Source organism: Typopeltis vanoorti, chromosome 5, assembly GCF_054136105.1.
Source record: "Typopeltis vanoorti isolate ZY-2024b chromosome 5, IOZ_Tvanoo_1.0, whole genome shotgun sequence".
Lineage (NCBI taxonomy): Eukaryota > Metazoa > Arthropoda > Arachnida > Uropygi > Thelyphonidae > Typopeltis > Typopeltis vanoorti.
The window spans coordinates 143410674-143432050 of NC_143553.1; the positions used below are offsets into that span (position 1 = coordinate 143410674).

Here is a 21377-nt window from a genome sequence, read left to right on the forward strand (position 1 = left end):
AATTTTAACATGAAAATGTTAACCGAAATCCAATGCATTGGTAATTGAAAAAGAATCAAGATGTAAATTGGAATTAAATGGAAAAATATTGAGACAAGTAATGATATTTAAATACCTAGATTAATCCCTGAAGGCTAATAAAATATCATCCTTTCTTTTAGTGTTGCACGGTGATTAGCATTCATTTTAGAAATTATGGACTTTACAACGGTTTTATAAATAACTATTTTAATTTTCCCGACGTTTTGACCTTCGTATTAAGGTCATCACCTGGAGTATATACAAGGACAAGCTGAGTTACATTTCACACAGTAAGCTAAAGAAACAATGACTTGATCTCAAATCATTGTTTTTTTTAGCTTACTGTGTGAAATGTAACTCAGCTTGTCCTCGTATATTTGTATATACTCCAGACGATGACCTTAATACGAAGGTCGAAACGTCGGGAAAATTAAAATAGTTATTTATAACACGGTTGTAAAGTCCATAATTTCAGAAATGAAGACTAATAAAATATCAAGTTGTTCAAACTCAAATATATGAAAAAATAAAGATTTAACAAAAGAAACAAAAGTAAGAATATATAAATCAATATTAACATATTATTATTATTTTTACATGACACTTCCAGGGAGTCCAATGAATCCATCGAGGAAGGGCACCTACTCTACAGCTTTCTGCCTCACCCACTCATTTTACCAACTACAACGAACCACAACTACAATCATCAACCATACCAATGCCATCTACCGCCCACCATCACTTCTAGTATGTTCACAGACAATCACAGACATCCATGCCCATGATGGGATCGAACCCACAGCCTTTGGCTGGAGAGCAGATCTGCTAACCACTCGGCCAACCAGGCTGGCAACTTATGCATGTCAAATCCTAGAATAGAAACATCAAAAATACAACAGATAAATACTACATGTCAAATGAAAATGCTAAGAAAGATTTTTAATAAAACAAAAATTTGATAGAATTAAAAATGAAGAATCATGAAGAAAGTCAATTACAACACATAAAAACAGATCAGTATGAAACGAACATATTAATGTATTTATTTCATTCTGATCATATTATATATTTTTTAATATGGATCTGTTTATATGGTAATAGCATTCAAATTTTTCCAATATAGTACCAACATGATATATGGGTCTCAACAATATTCCTTGTCTATGTGCTTTTTGGAATTTGATATATTTGGAATATAAGGTAGCTTTGGTTTCTCTTGGTCATTTGCAAAACTCTCAGACCAGTTTTACATAAAACTTAGGAATTGCAGAGAAATAAACAAAAATCTAATTTTAGATTTTTTTTTATTTCTATTTTTGTTTGTTTATATATTAGAACCCAGTCATATCATGGTTAGTGCACAGCGCATTTGTAGATTCTCTTCACAGATTTATGCAAAAAAGAAACTACTGTCCAAGTAAGTTTTTTTTTTTTTCATATTTTATTCTCATTTTTACAAACGGGAAATGGCCCTAGATATAGGTTCATCCATTTTGTTACAGCTGACCAACCTGTCATTGTTGTGTTCAAGAAACTGATCATTATATATACAGACGATCCTCTCCCCCCCCCTCATTATTTGTCCAGGAATGCAAGAACTGTAGGCGTTCATAAAATGTCTTAACCAGCTTTCTCCGGGGATTCGGTTTACACACAGACTTGAAAATAAATCGCTACTTTATTCAGTGGTTATTCTGCACTCTTAAGCGACAAAGTGTAGAGAACATAAGAAGTGTATTACAGTCTTGTGGTATAGCATTGGTTTACTTACAAAAAAAAGTCAAGCATATAACTATAAGGATGTCGTGAATCTCCCATACATGAAGTAGCTAAGATGAGTTAGCACATAATTTAAAGACATAATTTATGCTAATGAAGAAACCAGGTGGTTGTGAAATTTATCGTTCATGTGGCATTACTACATAGACTAAACAGACAGATCAAAAGAAATTCACAGTGGTAAACATATTAAAGAAATTGACTCAAAGAAAGCACAGGGGTAGGATTTAGCCTATAATATACTATGAAAGAAAATTAATGCTGTCTATGAAGAGACAAGACTGTGATGAAATGCATGCATAAATAAATTCAAAGAAGTGGAGATATGTAGTACAATAACAGCACAATAAGAATCAAGGGATGAAATTTTTATTTGCTATGAGAGACAGTATGTTAAACCTTGCATAGCATGTTAGCTATACATACACAGCTAACGTAGTTAGTGTTACTGTACATGAACTGGCGTGGGGGAATATCTTCCCTAATTACATACTTTTTTTTTATTTTATTTCTTCATGATTTTATTTAATATCCTTATTACCCCAGCCAGAGTCATTAAGTCTTCATATACAATAAAACATTTAATATATTAAAAATTATTTAATTTTGAATATTACTGTGCAGACTTTTTTTAAAATAGATTTGATTATATTAACATACAGTAATATGCTATTCGTTTAGTTATAGTGAAATCAATTTTTTGGTGATGGTCCACTGAGCTGATATGATGTTACATGCACTGCAGGGAAGTAGAAATCCTATGATAATTACTGAATATTGTTGAATTAAAATATTGTATCATCACTTAAACTTGATAGCAAGAAATAGTTGAGCCATTCTTATGATGAATATCAGTGACACGTTTACTGGCAAGAATATTAGACCTAACTGAATTCTAGTAAATTAACGAGAAAGTATGAAGATGAACGCTTTCACTTGCTGCTTCTCATCACAAGCAAAATTTAGAAATGTCTGTTATAAAACTTCATGCATTCATCAGTTTTTAATTAGTGCATTGCTGCAATGACATGTTAATTCTCTAGCATTATGATAATGTAAAAACAATATCATGCAGCAATATACTATACAATAATAATAATAATACTGTACATGCTCCGAGATGCATGTATCTCTGAACCATCTCTTGATGTTTAAAAAACAATTTTTTTTGCTTAGTTACAAATATATTATGCTTGAAAAGAAATTATATTCTTGTTTTAATCCTTTATACAAGTCTAAGCAAACAAAGATTGCACTGAAGTATCTTCAAAAAAGGAAATTGCATTTGCAGAAGAGCTGGAAAAGTACCACTTGTACATAATTGGCATTACTGAGACAAAGAAGACAAAAATATTGAGATCTTACTAAGTGTAGGATGTTATATTTGGGCAATAAGAATCAAGGAAAGGAATGCATAGTGATAGCATTCAATACCAAACATGAAGATAAACTTTTTGATTGGAAGACAGCTTGAAGTAGAGTGATGTGGGTAGACTTCACAATGGGGAAATGGACAAAAACTTATTTGTGCCTATGGACCACAGAAGGTTTTCCTAAGGAAAAAGTGGAGGAATTTTTTGATTCATTAGATCAGTGGTCTCCAAACTTTTTTGATCACATACCCCCAAGACAGAAAAAATAAATAGCGCATATCCCCAATTGATTAATCAAAAATCTATTGTAATAAATATTATAAAGAGGAAATATGCCTTGTATCATCATATAATAATTAAAAATGCTAGATATTTTTACACATTATTTTTATTATTAACAGCTTACAAACATATTTATTACAATATTTAATGTGACTGGTAATTAGTTTACGGAATTAACAACGCAAATGAAGTATATTAATTAAAGGTAACTTTAATGAATCACTTCTATATTTCGGCAACGTCACATTGCCATCTTCAGGAACATAAAGATATGGTATGTGCACGCAGGCACTAACACAAAGCAAATGAGGAAGAAAGCAAGAAACTAATATTGTTCCTAAAGTCCTAATGGTGCCCTCTTGCGGGCTAATTTGGTAGTTTTGGCTGTTGGGCTGAAGTTCTCATAATGTAAGTTTCCCAAATTTGGGGTAGTTTCATGCACCCAAATTTGTTGAGGTTAAGAACGTTTTTTAGAGCTGCTGAAGATTCTTTGAATAATCTTTTGTATTTAAACTTGCTGCGATGAATTATTTTTGTTTTCTTCCAACGAATTTTATGGTGGGTATCTAAGGCATGGTCTGCTAGCCTAGAGCGGCTATACTGGTGAAACCGGATGTAGTCTTTGTGTTCTGAAATCCTGATATTAGTTGTTCTGCCTGTTTGGCCGAAGTAGGACAGTTTGCAGCTGCAAGGGACCTGGTATACACCAGGTAGGTCTAGGGGAAGTGGTTGGTCTTTGGTAGAGCGGATAAGGGATGCCAACTTTTTATATGGTCTGTAACAGGAAGTAAGGTCATATTTTTTGAGGATATTGATTATTTTCTCAGAGGTGCCCTGGATGTAGGGGATGGTGATAGACTTGGTGTAATCTTTATTGTGGAGGGGGGGAGGGGGGTTGTGGTTTACTGGTTTTTAGTATTTTTTGGATTTTTTTGGGGTTATAGCCATTGGCTAAGAAAGTGTTGAGGATGTGGTTTAGTTCAGTAGTCAGGGCCTTGTCATCTGAGCAGATTAATTTTGCCCTGTTATATAGTGTTTTTATAACCCCATATTGTTGTGAGGGAGGGGGGGATTGTTGGTGAATGTATCGGCCAGTATGGGTGGGTTTTCTGTAAACAGAGAAAACCAAAGATCCATCAAGCTGGCGGGTGATTAAAGTGTCTAGGAAGGGGAGGGTGTTGTTTTCCTCTTTTTCTAAGGTGAACTGGACTCTGAGGTGTTGGTTGTTTAAGTGTGTTAGGAAGGAGTGGAGTGTGTCTGAGCCATGTGGCCAAATAGCAAACACATCATCCACATAACAAAGCCAAATAGTGGGATTTTGTGGGGTGGAGTTTAAGGCTTTCTCTTCAAATGTCTCCATAAAGAAATTGGCCAAGGGTGGGGAAAGTGGTGAACCCATGGCTGTCCCCTCTATCTGTTTGTAGAACTTTCCTTGCCAAACGAAATAGCCTGAGTTCATTGTGAACTGAAATAGGGCTGAGATATCGGGAGGAAACTTGGCTTGGATGAGCTCAAGGGTTTCTTTGAGTGGGACATTAGTGAATAGGGAGGAGACGTCAAAACTGACCATTATGTCAGTGTGTTGGAGTGTGAGGTTTTCTATACTGGCTTTAAAGTGGGCTGAGTTTTTTATGTGTGATGGTGTGTTGCCAGTGTAGTGTGTGAGCGTTTTGGCTAAATGTTTGGCTAATTTATATGTGGGGGAATCAATGCCATCCACTATGGGACGCAATGGCACATTTTGTTTATGTATTTTTACTTTAGGAACAATATTAGTTTCTTGCTTTGTTCCTCATTTGCTTTGTGTTAGTGCCTGTGTGCACATACCATATCTTTATGTTCCTGAAGATGGCAATATGACGTTGCTGAAATATAGAAGTGATTCATTAAAGTTACCTTTAATTAATATACTTCATTTGCGTTGTTAATTCCGTAAACTAATTACCAGTTATGTCTAACCAAGTATAAGCCATGCTACTAGAATCATGATCATCCACGGAGATGCAATCGCACAAAAGGCCCGTCAATACGGCAAATTGAGGTTGAAGATATCGAGGCAAATAAATTGTCTGACGTTCCTAAAACGCTGCCGGGATAACAAAGTGATCCCTAATTGTGTCAAATTGAAGCACCGTTTTACTTCAGAGAAAGCTCTACGCATTTATAACCGCACTAGCTTCGCCCTGTTAAGTGAACAAATTACCGCGACGTGCGTTCTCCTCCTTGCCGACGAAAACAAAACCTTACGGGTGCTAGAGGAAGAGCTTTCGAATACACTTGGCCGTGATCTATGGTCAATACTTCATGACATCTCATGCTCATCAGCAAGAAAAGAATTCGAAGAAATACGTAGTCGGCACATGAAAAAATACGAAAACCTGACGAAGAATTCTACTTCCTTACCACAGCCACCAGTCAACACTGTAGTCAACCTCTCGTCGGCAGTTTTAAAGCCTGAAACACTCACTGCACTCTCACGTAGTCACAATTTCGCCCTAGCTCCTAAAAGGATACCTGCTGAAGAAATCATGATCCAAATAGCGCATGGAATTCGCAACCTGCCTAACCATATCGCCAACAACGTAAGACTGGATGTAGTCGGTGTTCTGACTAAAGCCAAACCTCCAAAAATGAATATGCAGCCTTACAAGAATTGAAAAACAACAAAAAAATAGTAATCACCAAAGCTGATAAGGGAAGCGCCACTGTGGTGCTCAATCGAAAAGACTACAAAGGTAAGCTAAATGCTTTAGTACTAGACTACTTACCTCCCCATTGAATACAATCCGACCAGCTCTCAGATTAGAACTCTCCACAGACTCCTTAAGAAAGTCACTTCTTGGCCTGTGGAAGTCACCAACAAACTTAAACCTTATAACTCTAGACCCCCCCCCGATTATATGGACTCCCAAAAATACTTAAACAAAATGTGCCATTGCGTCCCATAGTGGATGGCATTGATTCCCCCACATAAATTAGCCAAACATTTAGCCAAAACGCTCGCACACTACACTGGCAACACACCATCACACATAAAAAAACTCAGCCCACTTTAAAGCCAGTATAGAAAACCTCACACTCCAACACACTGACATAATGGTCAGTTTTGACGTCTCCTCCCTATTCACTAATGTCCCACTCAAAGAAACCCTTGAGCTCATCCAAGCCAAGTTTCCTCCCGATATCTCAGCCCTATTTCAGTTCACAATGAACTCAGGCTATTTCGTTTGGCAAGGAAAGTTCTACAAACAGAGGGGACAGCCATGGGTTCACCACTTTCCCCACCCTTAGCCAATTTCTTTATGGAGACATTTGAAGAGAAAGCCTTAAACTCCGCCCCACAAAAACCCACTATTTGGCTTCGTTATGTGGATGATGTGTTTGCTATTTGGCCACATGGCTCAGACGCACTCCACTCCTTCCTAACACACTTAAACAACCAACACCCCAGAGTCCAGTTCACCTTAGAAAAAGAGGAAAACAACACCCTCCCCTTCCTAGACACTTTAATCACCTGCCAGCTTGATGGTTCTTTGGTTTTCTCTGTTTACAGAAAACCCACCCATACTGGCCAATACATTCACCAGCAATCCCCCCCTCCCTCACAACAATATGCGGTTATAAAAACACTATATAACAGGGCAAAATTAATCTGCTCAGATGACAAGGCCCTGACTACTGAACTAAACCACATCCTCAACACTTTCTTAGCCAATGGCTATAACCCCAAAAAAATCCAAAAAATACTAAAAACCAGTAAACCACAACCCTCCTCCCCCCCTCCACAATAAAGATTACACCAAGTCTATCACCATCCCCTACATCCAGGGCACCTCTGAGAAAATAACCAATATCCTCAAAAAATATGACCTTACTTCCTGTTATAGACCATATAAAAAGTTGGCATCCCTTATTCGCTCTACCAAAGACCAACAATTCCCCTAGACCTACCTGGTGTATACCAGGTCCCTTGCAGCTGCAAATTGTCCTACTTCGGCCAAACAGGCAGAACAACTAATATCAGGATTTCAGAATACGAAGACTACATCCGGTTTCATCAGTACAGCAGCTCTGGGCTGGCAGACCATGCCTTAGATACCCACCATAAAATTCATTGGAAGAAAACAAAAATAATTCATCGCAGCAAGTTTAAATACAAAAGATTATTCAAAGAATATTCAGCAGCTCTAAAAAACGTTCTTAACCTCAACAAATTTGGATGCATGAAACTACCCCAAATTTGGGAGACTTACATTATGAGAACTTCAGCCCAACAGCCAAAACTACCAAATTAGCCCGCAAGAGGGCACCATTAGGACTTTAGGAACAATATTAGTTTCTTGCTTTCTTCCTCATTTGTTTTGTGTTAGTGCCTGCGTGCACATACCATATCTTTATGTTCCTGAAGATGGCAATGTGACGTTGCCAAAATATAGAAGTGATTCATTAAAGTTACCTTTAATTAATATACTTCATTTGCGTTGTTAATTCCGTAAACTAATTACCAGTTATGTCTAACCAACGTATAAGACTTGCTACTAGAATATTTAATGTGAACAATGGCCTTGCATTTCTTTCATAATTTCTTGTAATTCTGGTTTGATGGCTTCTGATGATGTGATACGTTGCTTCTTTAAATTATCCGCTATGATTTCTATATGTCTACCAATAGTATTTGCTGATAAGGGAATACATTTTAGTTTATCTGCATATTCTTTTCCATGGATTATTTCTACCATTTTTATGGTGGTTGGGAGTACAAGTTTTCCCCAATGTGTGTGGCTTTTGGTCTTTTGCAATTAAGAATGCAACCTCAAGAGATGCCTCCAAATATTTATCGTTAATTTTAGTGAATATTTTTTTAAGTTGTTGGATTGAGAATTACATGTCTTCAAACATCGTTCAAATAATTATAAAGATTTGTGTTCATGTTCAGGATGTTTAGTTTTTAAGTGTCTTACTAATAATGATGGTTTCATACTTCCATTACATAGTGTCTCATGACACAATACACATGTAGGATGAGGTTCATTGTTGACAATCGTCGATGTAAATTCCCATTTCAAGTAGTCTTCTTGATAATTTCGAACTTTCTTGGGCAAGGTTTTGTTAAGTTTCAGATTAATGTTTTTATCACTTAAGTTTACTGATAACGAACTTGTTTGAATAGAAGAATCAATCCTATCTTTTCCTTGTTGTTCGTCTGATATAGAAGTACTATCATAATTATCTTCAATTCGCGGTTTCTTTGGAGGAAATTTTTTTAACCATTTATCCATTTTGTGAGGGTTAATTTGTAAAATTTAAATATAATTCATTTACTATTGATAATATCAAACACATTTTAAAAAATGTAAGCAATTTTGATAATATTAATTCACTATTTCTAGTAAACCTAAAAGTAAGCACAAAAAGGTGTTGGAATTGCACAGAAACAATATATACTAAAAAATCGTTAAACTTACTACTAATAGTCAAATAATTAATACAACTGTGGTGTCATCTGTAGATAATAGGATAACTAAGCAATTTTCCTTCTCTAGTTGAGCTTGTCAACACTAGGATGCTCTACAAACAATGGCAATGATAAGAAGTAAGAGATTTACTCCCTACTTTTAAAAAACATGACAGTTTTGCCACGGACGATTATGTGTGCAAAGTCACCCAATGTGCGCTATTCGCAAATTTAAGTTTACAGGATCTTTATAACGTCTTTGTCTATATTAGATATATGTTTAATTGATGAAAGAAAGTAATATTCTTTATCTTTAATTACTTAATTTTTTTCCTATCAATATAAAACTTTTTTTGATGTACCCCCACATATCGACTCAAGTACCCCCTGGGGTATGCGTACCACACTTTGGAGACCACTGCATTAGATGAGGCAGCTGACGAAGAAAATAGGGGAAAAAAAGTCCTTGTTGGAGATTGATTGGAGATAAACAGAGTAGGAAATTAATTCCACCAAGCATACAGCACGTTTTGGGAAAATTTACAGAAAAGGGCAAAGCTAATAATAATAAGTATATGCTAGTTTTCTGCTCGATGTATGAACAAGTCATTACTAACACCATCTTCCAACATAACGATGCACAGTTTCACACGGAGAAAATATACAAAAAATAATGTAGAAGAAAAACATAGAGGTAAAAATGTTCTGGAGACTATTGAAAAAAAATCTTAGGATTGGAGAAAAGAGTACTGTAAAATAAATCATATCTGTGCCAGATATGATTTATTTAAGCATAACTGAGAAGAGGCTATGAAAAATAATGGAAAAGAAACACAACACTTGGAAAAGAACAAGCTGGTTTTGAGACCAAATAAGAATTATTACAATCATATTTTTACTTTGAAGCAAATAGTTGAGAAATCATGAGAATGTAACAGGGATCTCTTATGAAGTTTGCAGTTGTGGAAAAGGGATACGATAAGGTGCCCTCAAATAAATGGTGTACTCCATTTATCTGAGATAAATGAGACATTATATAAAGCAGTATATAGCATGTATTTAAGTAAGTCAGCAGTTAAATTGAAGGAGGCACAGAAAAATGGTTTGATATAAAGTCGGGTGCAAGACTTTCACTCATAATTATTGATCATTCATATGGTCACATTGCGAAGGAAAGTGATTTCTTTTATAGCATTCTTTCTTTAATTTCTGAGATTTGGTCAGTAATCTCAGAATATTTTTCAAAATTGGAATAGTTAGCTTAGCTCTTTGCTTTATGAGGATAATGTTATTATAATCTTAAATAAATCCAGTAACAGGATGCTAGCCTGTAGAATGTAGAAAACATCAACTCCATGGTGAGCCTATAAAACATGTAAAATATTTTTATTCATTTAGACACAATTTTTAATGAGGATGGTGAATTAAGTTTGGAAATAGATAATAACAGAATAAGCAGAGCTGATATAGTGAGAATAAATTCTTAGAGAGAAATTTGCTAAAATGCTAAACTAGCTGTATACGAAAGTATTCAAACCAATTTTAACATATGAATATAAGAGTTAGAAATAAATATTTGATCAAAGACTAGAGCCCACAGACATGAGTGCTAAAAAAAAAGAATCATATAAAATGGAGATATTGAAAATGCTAACAGCATTCAGGGATGTGTGAGCAGAACTAATCCAAGTTGGTATGGTCACAAATAACATGAAAAAGGATAGCCTACAGTGGTAGCTTAACTTGTTACTTTAAAATTCTTATAATTATGTCATTTTCTCATGTCAGTAAACTGTATCTATCCTTGGTCATTGGTTGAATGCTTTCTAGTTATTGGATCATTCTTTGTATGCTATATTGGGATAGCTGAGCATGTGCAGATACCATGCATAAGACTTGATTGTATGCCATAGTGACTAAAATGAATATTTATACATTTTCTGTATTATGAATTCAATAAGCAATTCCTATACCTATAATTTTCATGAGAATATAATATGGTAGAAAATATAATTGTTTGTGTAAAAAAATTATGCATTTTCTCTTAAATATATTCACAAACCCTTAAATTATTCTTTATTACTCAGTATCTTAAATAGTTAAAATTATTTTTAAATTCTGACATGACTGCATCACTGAAATGGTATTAATTCTGAGAAATTTAACTTTTAGTTGTCAAATCATGAAATTAAATTATAAATCAGCTTTCTCTCCACTTCAAGTTGCACACAGATTTATTTTTCCAGTATAGTTTGTATAAATTTATTCAGTTGATTATATTTTTCATCTCTAAATTGCCAGCAAGAAATTAAGCCTTAGACATTTGAATAAGCAACAAGTGTTTTTTTTTTTTTATTTATATAAACACATATATATAACATAAAATTATTAAAAATATAATAATAATAATAACACCAATAAGTCTTAATCATATGTGAGCTTCTCCATTAACACTAGGGAATACAACAAAATATCACATCAGTCAATCAGCTAATGGCTTTTATTCCTCTACAAGGAGCAGGTGAGACCATTTTAACTCTACCTAACATGAGACTCCATGGAAATAATTTTAAATTATGAAATCAGATTTAATGAAATGAATAATGAACTTTCCTACCTTTCAAAAACTGATTTCTTGTAATTTATTTTAGGACTATGTCAAAGCATTAGCATATGCAAAAGAAAGAGAACAAGTAGCTTCTGCAGGATTGGATAGGGTAATTTTTTTATGGGATGTCAATACTTTAACTGCCTTGACTGCATCTAATAATACAGTCACTAGTAAGCATTTTCATTTATGCATATTATGCTTTATAGGTTTATTGTCACTTATAGACATGAAAAAAAAAATTCTGTTTACATTGTGAAGTTTTTACATTTTTGTTTTTATCCATATGTTATCTTAGTATGATACTTGTGAAAATTTATTTGCTTGTAATTCATTTAACATTTTTTCAGAATGATTGCTCAAGACATCCAGAATTTCTTTATCTTCATTTTTATGTCACCCTTTATCAATTTGATTCTTTTACAATATTCTTTCTCATTTCTAAGCTTCATCAAGTCTGGAGTATTTTGCCACCTTTGTGATATTTATCTTTTGTATTTTTCCAAAGTGTTCCCATGAGTTTTGTTAAACTTCTTTTATACACAGGTTAGCTTTCTTGCATTTTTCTCTGTATTCTCTCAGGACATAAGAAGCTAATTTACTTGCCAAGACATTTTAACATGAATTTCTTCTTTTTCATAGCCATTTCTTTAACTTCTTGAGTCCACCACAAAGTTCTGATTTTTCTATCCTTGCAAGCAACTTCACCACACATGTGTGGATATTTTTTCTTTCTTCAACTTTGCCATTCAGCCTCTAAAGTTTAGATTGTTGTTTTCAAATGGTTTCTTTCATTTTTTTTTTTCCCAGTAAGGTTTATGTCAGTATATTTACCTCTGAGAACTGCTTGACTTTGATTCTTTTTTAAAACTTTCTTACATATTATTCTTTTCAGTATGATATTCATTTTTATTCTGCTCAAAACTAACTGGTGGTCACTTCCTATTTCAAATCCCATCACTTCTCCATTTTTCATTAGGTCTGTTAAAGCAAGCAGCTACCCACATCCCTTTACTGTGATGCATGGAATCTGCTTCTCCTCTTCCTCTTTCATTCCATCTATCTACTTCTGTATTATGGAACAGCCTTCCAATACCTGATTGCCTTGCCTATCTTCGGATCATCGGCACACAATTGCACATCTGCTGTTTAGATCCATCCTAATGTTATTAACCTGCTGTACACCACTTTTTGATATCTGTCTGTCAACCATCCAGTGATCCATGTCAAGAGTTTATATTACAATCCTATATTCTCCAGTTTATGCAACAGCCTTTTGTGTGGATCCTATCAAATGCCTTAGCAAAATCCAACATTATCATAGTGTATCCATTCACTTTATCCAACTCAGCTGTAACATTGTTATAAAATATGAGTAAATTGCTAAAACATGATCTTCCTTTAGTACACCCATGTTGCTCCTTGCAGAGTATTAGCTTCTCTCTCTCAATAACTAAACCTTTAGCTTTACAAGAAAAATGACACTTTTTTCTTCCCCACACACATGACAATGTGCTATAGGTTCTTCTACCTCTCTTGTGTGGATTAATATTGAAAAAAAATTTCTATTTATTAATAATTATCAATAGGGACAAATGGAATATCAGCATGTTTGCTAAAGGAACATTCAACTGAATTGGCTAGGCCTTTCACATGTTTAACTTGAGTCTCAGCTCAGGAATGTATGATAGTTCCATTGCACGAAGGTGGTCCAAAAACTGATGTGTCTACCTACCAACCTGTCAGTAGTGAAGATTTTAGAGAAGTTGGTAAGAACTCGCATACAGAAATGGGTAGACAAACAAGCTAATACTCTGCAAGGAGCAGCATGGGTTTACTAAAGGAAGATCATGCTTTATCGATTTGCTCATATTTTATAACTAAGATAATATTGGATTTTGCTGAGGCATTTGATAGGATCCATATGAAAGGCTGTTGTATAAACATATCTGGAGAATATGGGATTGTAATATAAACTTTTGACTGGGATCAGTAGATGGTTGACAGACAGATATCAAAAAGTGGTATACAGTGGTTATGAATCTGCCAGATTTAAGGTGACCCATAGTGTACCTCAGGGTTCAGTCTTTGGGCCATTGTTGTTCAATCATTGTTTTATATACACATTCCAGTCGATGATCTCTCCCCATTATTTCACAATTGGTCATTTCATTCTGCCAAGTAGAACTCTTATCGTGGTGAAAACTGGTGTAAATAATATTGGAAGTATGCAATATACTATTTATTTAAAGTTGGTGATCAACTAGCAAAAGAAAGTGATCTGATTGACTGGGAAAAAAGCATGACTGAAGGGTACTGACTGGTTTGAAGGATGACAATATCCAGGAACCAACTAATGTTATTTGATGTTTGTAGTGTGCTGTAGTTAAGGTTTTCCAAGAATGGAAAGATACTGGACAGAACAGAAGTTGTCAAGCATTGGTGGGAGCCTACATTTGATCAGTGCTTGTGATGAACATAGATTGTCCTGTCTTGTGCATCCCATAGACAAAAAAAAAAAATGGAATTGCTGATGGCAGTCTCACCCCAGACCACAATTCAATATATATTCCTTTGTATTTGCCTCTGAAGTATACCCATGCTTACACCTAATCATCAATAACTATGTCCAGTTTGCATTTGAGATATACCATTAGATCATTGAAGATTTGGAAAAAAGTTTTTTGAATGAATCTCATTTTCTGTTATACCATGCAGATAGTCAGGCTAAAACCTGAGTAGAGAAATCACCCTGATGTCATGTTACAGCAGAAACAGGCAGGAGTCAGCAATATTATGGTATTGGGGGAGGGGTTGTGGAAAGCTCTTGGAGCCTCATAGACCATGCTATGAATGCTACAAAGTACCACAGTGACTGATTAGGTACATCCATTCAGACTGTGTTCTCAGATATCACAGATATATTCTAGCAGGATGATGCCATGTTACCACTATTGTTGAAGTGGTTCATCAAAAATGTTAGCAACTTCAAGGTGTTACCATGGTCACCAAATTTGTCAAATTTGAATCCCATAGACTTTTTTAGGATTCCATGGATTGATATTTCTGGCATTTGAATTCTCCATCCCTAACATTTTCAGATTTATGGGGAAGTAGTTCTAACATGGTATATCATACGTGTGTCGAGGCTTAAGTGTTGTGAAGAATTCATGTTGGAGATTTAATGGAATATTATCAGCACCGAGAAAGGATTTTAATACTTCCAATATTTGGTCTCCATCACAGACATCTTCAGGGATTACAAAAAAGCTTTTTGTAACAACACAAAAAAATAATACAATAGTGAGTGAAACTAAAGTCCTATCTAGGTGATGTGCCCTCTATGGGCATTTGCAGGTGACCTAGAATGTAAAGAGGGATCTCTGATAATTAATGTTTCCCAAATTTTGGGAGGTTTAATGCAACCTTATTTGTTTAAATTCAGTTGATTCCTAAGTGCAGATGTAGATTCAAAGAATAGTCTTTCTTTTTTGAATTTATTATGGTGGAGCATGGTGTTTTTTTCCAGGAGATCCTGTGGGTTGTATCCAAAACATGAATACAAACATGGATTGGAAGTATTAAAATTAGTTTTAATCCTTTCTCAGTGCTGATAATATTCCATTAAACCTCCAACATGGATGGTATAGCATACCTTCTGCAATGCTCTTGCAGCCGAGTTGGTAAAGGGCCTGTGAACCACTAGGATAGTCATCATATTTGGACTGGACTGTGTATATATATTTTATTTTTGTAGTAAACATGCTGCTTTGCTAACCATTTAAAAAATTCACTTATTTTGTCTGAACAATAGAATATGATGTGTGAAACATTGTTAATGAAGTTAATATTGATGATAAAAAATGAGTAGCAACTGAAAAAAAAAAAATACCTATTCCCTCATAATTTTTTAAGTGAAGCATTGCCCACTCTATCTCCACACAGCTTATCGTACTTTTTAAAATAAATATACAATAAGGTTAAATGTTTTTTCATGATAATTAACGAAAAAATATCCTTCATTAATGAACTAAACATCTTAATTTCTTTCTTATCCAAAGAGTCTTTTTGTTAATTAGATATTTCTGCACTCTGCATTTTAATCATCATCTTCAAAAGTGATTTAGTACAAAAGTTCAAACTTATTTAGTTCAAAAGTGCAGAGTGCACTTTTGAACTAAATAACATATACTAACTAAATTCATGAATAAGTTCCTAAATGGCCAATTTTCCCCCCAGAAAATTAGCAAAATTCTATAATCATCCCCATCTTAAAAAAAAAAAAGGAAATATAAATGAATACCAAAACTATAGAGCCATTAGCCTTTTAAATACTGGATATAAAATATATTCAAGTCTCTTAAAGACTAAATTAACCAAATATTATGAAAATATTTTTGCAGAGGAACAAAACGGTTTCTGTAAAGGCAGATCTGGCATTAACACCTTTTTTCACTCTCAAGCTCCCAATCGAAAAAGAAGAGAATTCAGTTTATCGATTATATTTAATTTTATTTTAATTAATTAATTTTTATTAATTTATTACTTTTATTAATTAATTTTTTAAATTATTATATTGTATTATGTATGTATGTTGATGGTTATACATTTTAAGATAGTCCTTCTCGGTGATAGCAAAATAATATCAAGGTTCTTGATATTATTGAAGATTGAAGGGACTGCCATGGGAAGCCTCTTGTCACCTGCACGTGATAATTTCTACTTAGAGCATCTTGAAGTAGCCCTATTCTCTTCAATACAACCCCAACCTTTTTTTTGAATTTGATATGTAGATGATGTGTTTGCCATCTGGCCAGACTCAGAAGAATCTCTACTTACATTTTAATGAAACACTTGCTGAAACCGACAGTCTACACCCATTTTTTTTTATCAATTTTACTATGGACAAAGAAAAGGATGAACAATTAGCTTCCTGGATGTCCTCTTTTCTCATATCCCTTCTGAAATACTTCTGTTTACCATAGCCTTTTCACAGGCTGCTATATACAGCAAGATTCAGCATATCATCTATTTCAAAAAATAGTCATCTTCATCTTTGCAGATAACACGTGCAACAGCACGTGTTATCTGCTCCAATTCCAAAGCTCTCCAACAAGAATTGAGCACCATCCAATGCATCTTAATACAGAATCATTTCACCTCAAGGAAGTTTAAATGCATCTTGGACTCTTACAAGCTCTTTGCCGACAATCCTGAACCTGTATGGCAAGTCCCTATCCCATATATCTCAGCCATCTCTGAGACAATTGCTAAGATCCTGAAAAGATATAATTTAGTTCCTATTTTTTTCTCTATCAAAAAATCTCATGTTGGTTATTCACAAAAGATAAATAGCTCCCCCCCCCATCCTCTCTCTCTCTGGTGTTTACCAAGTTGTGTGCCTCTGCTTGTACTTTAAACAAACAGGATGCTCTGCTGAAAAAATGACTGCAAGAACACCAGTCTTATATTAACAACAATAAACTCGAAAAATCTGTCTTTGCTCAGCATGGAATGGACACTGACCACGATATCCTATGGTTCAATATTCTCCTTTTACATCAGTGCAGGTTTAGGTTTGAGCAATTATTTATAGAGTGCTGAAGCACTTCTGCACTGTCCCAATTTAAATCAGTATGACTGTCTCTATTGCCAAGATTTAGGAAAGTCTCATCCCCATAAATGGCAAGCAATAGCATTCCCACCCATTTTAATTATATTTATTTTTTATTTTTTTAATTAAAAATGTTTAACTTTTTTAAAGATTTAATATAATGCTGTTCATTTTATTATCTAATTAAATTTTATTTTATTTCAAATTACTTAATTTTAGATTTGGGTCTTAACTGTAATCTTATTTTTTTGTAACCATCCAGCATGTGTCTCAGCTCTGTAAATAGGATTAACATTGTTCTAGCATCACCTTGTGATATGCTGATGCACTAATGACCAATTAGTTTCTGGTCAAAATGTATGAAGTAATAAAACTACTGTATTCTTGTAAATGCGTGTTTCTAATAAACTGAAAATTATAGCATGTCACGTTACAGTGAATGATGTTAAAAGCAGAAGGGCAGCTTCTGCTTTTAACTTCATATATTGTAAATTCTGAAAAATGCCACTAAAAATTATTACTATTGCAAAAAAAAATATATATATATATGTGTGTGTGTGTGTGTGTATACATATACCGTATTTGCCGGCATATAAGATGCACCCCCTTTTTTGTACACATTTTTTAAGAAAAAAAAGATTTTTTAGATCCTCTTCCTGATTCCACCAAGTTCTTATGATTTTCTCAGTTGGGGCTGGCCCAAAATGCCTCTCTACACCCCTGTTTCCATGTTCTATATCATATGCAATCACGTAGCTTGTATGCAATATTGTAGCAATGCTGACGTTTTTCAGCCATAATTTGCCAAGAAATTTAGAGAAAATTTAACGGCAGAAATTTATCATCGTCCACAACAACAATTGGAAAGTTTAAACGAACAGGAACATAGCTGTGATCTTTGATGACAGTGCATGCGCATCCACGAAACTCTATTTAACTGGAATGCTCTCACACACTGCAAGGAAGCAAGAAAGAAATTGCGTAACTCAAATCAGAGGAAATTTCGAAATGAAAGTAATAAAAAACTGAATGCTGGCTTATAAGACGCACCCTGTTTTTTAGACCTATTTTCAAAGAAAAAAGTGTGTCTTATATGCTGGCAAATATGGTATATATTAACAGTCATGGGGGATATTAAGTAGGATAACTTTCCAAAACTGAGAAAATTTTAGATAGCCCTTTAGACAAGCCAAAGGATATATTTTCCATATTTAAATTGCTTCTTATAATGCTAGCTGAAACTAGTGAAATGTCAGCTTGTAATTAATTTTAAGTAGTAAATTATTTGCATTCCATGTCTATGTAGTTTTCTGTTCCAAAAGCTTCAATAATAAGCCAAAGGATATATATTTTTGAAAATGTGCATTTTAAAGGAAATATAAATTTAATTTTAGTTTCATATCCATTAAAATGGTCTTTACAGTATTAAACTTAATCATTTTTGCATCTTTCAGCATCGTCTTTAACAGATAACAAAGATAGTATATATAGTCTAGCAATGAATCCACCTGGTACTGTTATTGTTTCTGGTTCCACTGAGAAAGTTCTTAGAGCATGGGATCCAAGGACTTGTCAGAAGCTTACAAAGCTGAAAGGTCATGCAGATAATGTGAAAGCTTTAGTATTAAATAGAGAAGGTACACAGGTAACATTAACATTCAAGTTTGGTTTGTGTTCATTTTATATCTTTTAATGATATTTAAGTTATTAGCAACAATTTTCTTCATTCATCATTAACAATAGTACCCTAAACATATATTTAGTTATGTGTTATGGATTATGCTGAATGGTTACTGGCTTAACATAGCACTTAAAAAAAACTTTATTACAAGTGTTTCATCTCTAATTACTAAAGCATTTTTGAAGTTAGAGCAATCACAGTGAATACATACAACACAAAAATGAATAAGATCACAGAATATTCAAGCTGAGTCTTAATGCCATATACTGTATTAGTGTATACTTCTTAAACTGTTCTAAGAGATTGTGAGAAGTCCTACCACTACTTAACAGAATAAAGTTACTGGATTATTAAAAACTTAGTAACTTGATTGTATAACAAATTATATTCACACCACATGTGTATTCCCTATTTTATATATATGGATTGCCAAAAAACCATAACATGGCATACCATTCTGGTTCATAGTCAATAATATAGAATATTTCTATGTATAACTTAATCAATTATTTAGTGTAAATGCTAATGTGATATATAGGACACAAGTTCTCACATTAAAAACTGAATCCATTTCAAATTGTTAACTGACAAATTAACACTCAAAACTTCTGTGTCAGTAACCACAAACATGCCATTAAAAGAAACATTAACACTAATTAGAAGAAAAAAAATTCCTACCTGACATCACCATGCTGTTTAAATTAATAATGCATCAGGTTATTTTCATGTGGCATAAAAAGATCTATCTCCAAACTGAGGACATGAATATGGGCTTGCCACTTTTGCTTCCCTTTGTAATATTGGTGTCATTTATAAAGGCAATGCATTCAATGCATCTGTTGTTCTCCATGCAAAAAAAAACAAAACTTCTCACTCACCATTCTTTCTTGTGCGATTTCCAAGAATGACTGCTTTCCCATTTTTGTTCCATATGAAAAAATCTACACAATGTCCATCTGGTAGATACATCTGAACAATTAAATGATATGTTAAATATCACATGGTCAGGACATGTTAGATGCATTTTTAAGCACACTTAAACAGTTTAAATCCTGGAATCCAATTTAGAGTATACAAATTGATAAATGCTGCATACTATTTCTAGATACTTAAGTCACCAAATCTCTATCTCTCACATTTATACTGTCTGCTGAAACTCCGTCCCTCCCACTTACACTAACAAGCACTCAATTGTTAATTCACACCATCGTCCCGTACAGAATTATGGGATAATAAAAACATTAACACAGAGCCATTTTCTTCAGTTATAGTATTATTATTATTATCAGAGATCTCCATGGATTTGAGAACTTGAGGGAGGCTATACACTCCATACCAGCTGTTATACCTCCTCTTAAACTCATTCACACTGGATGCACCCACTACTTCAATAGCCAAACTGCTCCTCTGTGAGAGAAAAATTTAGCTTCAACCCTTTCTTAACCACACAAAAATTCAGCTTCCACAGATGCTCCCTGCATTCATCCCTACCTTCTATATAATGAAAATTCCATCATCCAGTATTCTATACTATACTTTCAGAAGTTTATAAGCATCTATCATGTCACTCCTTTTTCTCCTGTTTACTATCATTTGCAGTCCACATACTCTTAATCTGTCCTCTCCATAATGCTGATATCATCATTGTAACTCCTCTTCTTTGTGGCTTCTTCATCCCCTTGGAATCCAGGAGACTAATTTGCACAGAGTCACATTGAAGGCCTTGTAAATAGGCAAAATCACTTCCTTATCTGTATATGATGTCAGTGTTTGTTTCAGCGTTGCAGTTATCCTATGAGTTGTATTTGTAATTTTTGCTCTGTGACCTTTGAACTTCAACTTCCTGTCAAACATAATTTCGACATCCAAAATCTCATTAGTTTGTGTAGTTAAACGTATACAAACTAATGAGAATTAAAGCTGGCTAATAAAACTATACTTATTAGCCAACTACGGTATGTCTGTATATAAAGGTCAAATTCAGGAATAGGGATGGATAGGAATATGATATTCTATGGTGGGCAGCATAGCTTTGTAAAAGGTAAGTCCTGCCTTAGTAATTTAGTAACATTTTATAATCAAGTGACAGTGGAATTGGATGAAGGGAATGGTTACACCATGATATTACAGAACTTTGTAAAGGCATTTGACAGAATGCTGCATGGGAAACTATTCCATAAGTTGGAGCTGAATGGAAATTGATACGAAGCTGGTAGAATGGATGGAGGGAGAGAGGGCCTTGACAGACACCAGCAAGTAGTATATGGTGGAGCAGAATCTAGGCGAATGAGGGTGACTAATAGAGTACCTCGGGGCTCTGTACTATGGCCACTACTCTTTAATTTGTATATTAATGATATGGGAAATGATTAAGGGAGAATATTCAGTAGTTTATTGATGATGCAAAACTGGGGAGGGCAATAGTTGATAAAGGTGATGTAGATATCCTGCAAGATGATTTAAATAAATTGGCAGTGTGGGCAAAGGATAATAGTTGTTGATTGAATGTCACAAAATATAAGGTAATCCACTTCATGTTGAAAAGATTACATACTTTGTATCAT

The 21377-nt window shown here is 34.2% G+C and overlaps 1 protein-coding gene across 1 annotated transcript in view; it reads left to right on the plus strand.

Annotated features, from left to right (window-relative positions):
* Positions 1 to 21377, plus strand: part of LOC150106895 (WD repeat-containing protein 48) — a 216875-nt gene that overhangs the window by 30529 nt on the left and 164969 nt on the right. Inside the window, exons 5-6 of the mRNA XM_090392799.1 lie at positions 11562 to 11691; positions 18587 to 18777. Of these exons, the coding sequence (XP_090248925.1) occupies positions 11562 to 11691; positions 18587 to 18777 (321 nt within the window). The remainder of the gene's footprint in view (positions 1 to 11561; positions 11692 to 18586; positions 18778 to 21377) is intronic.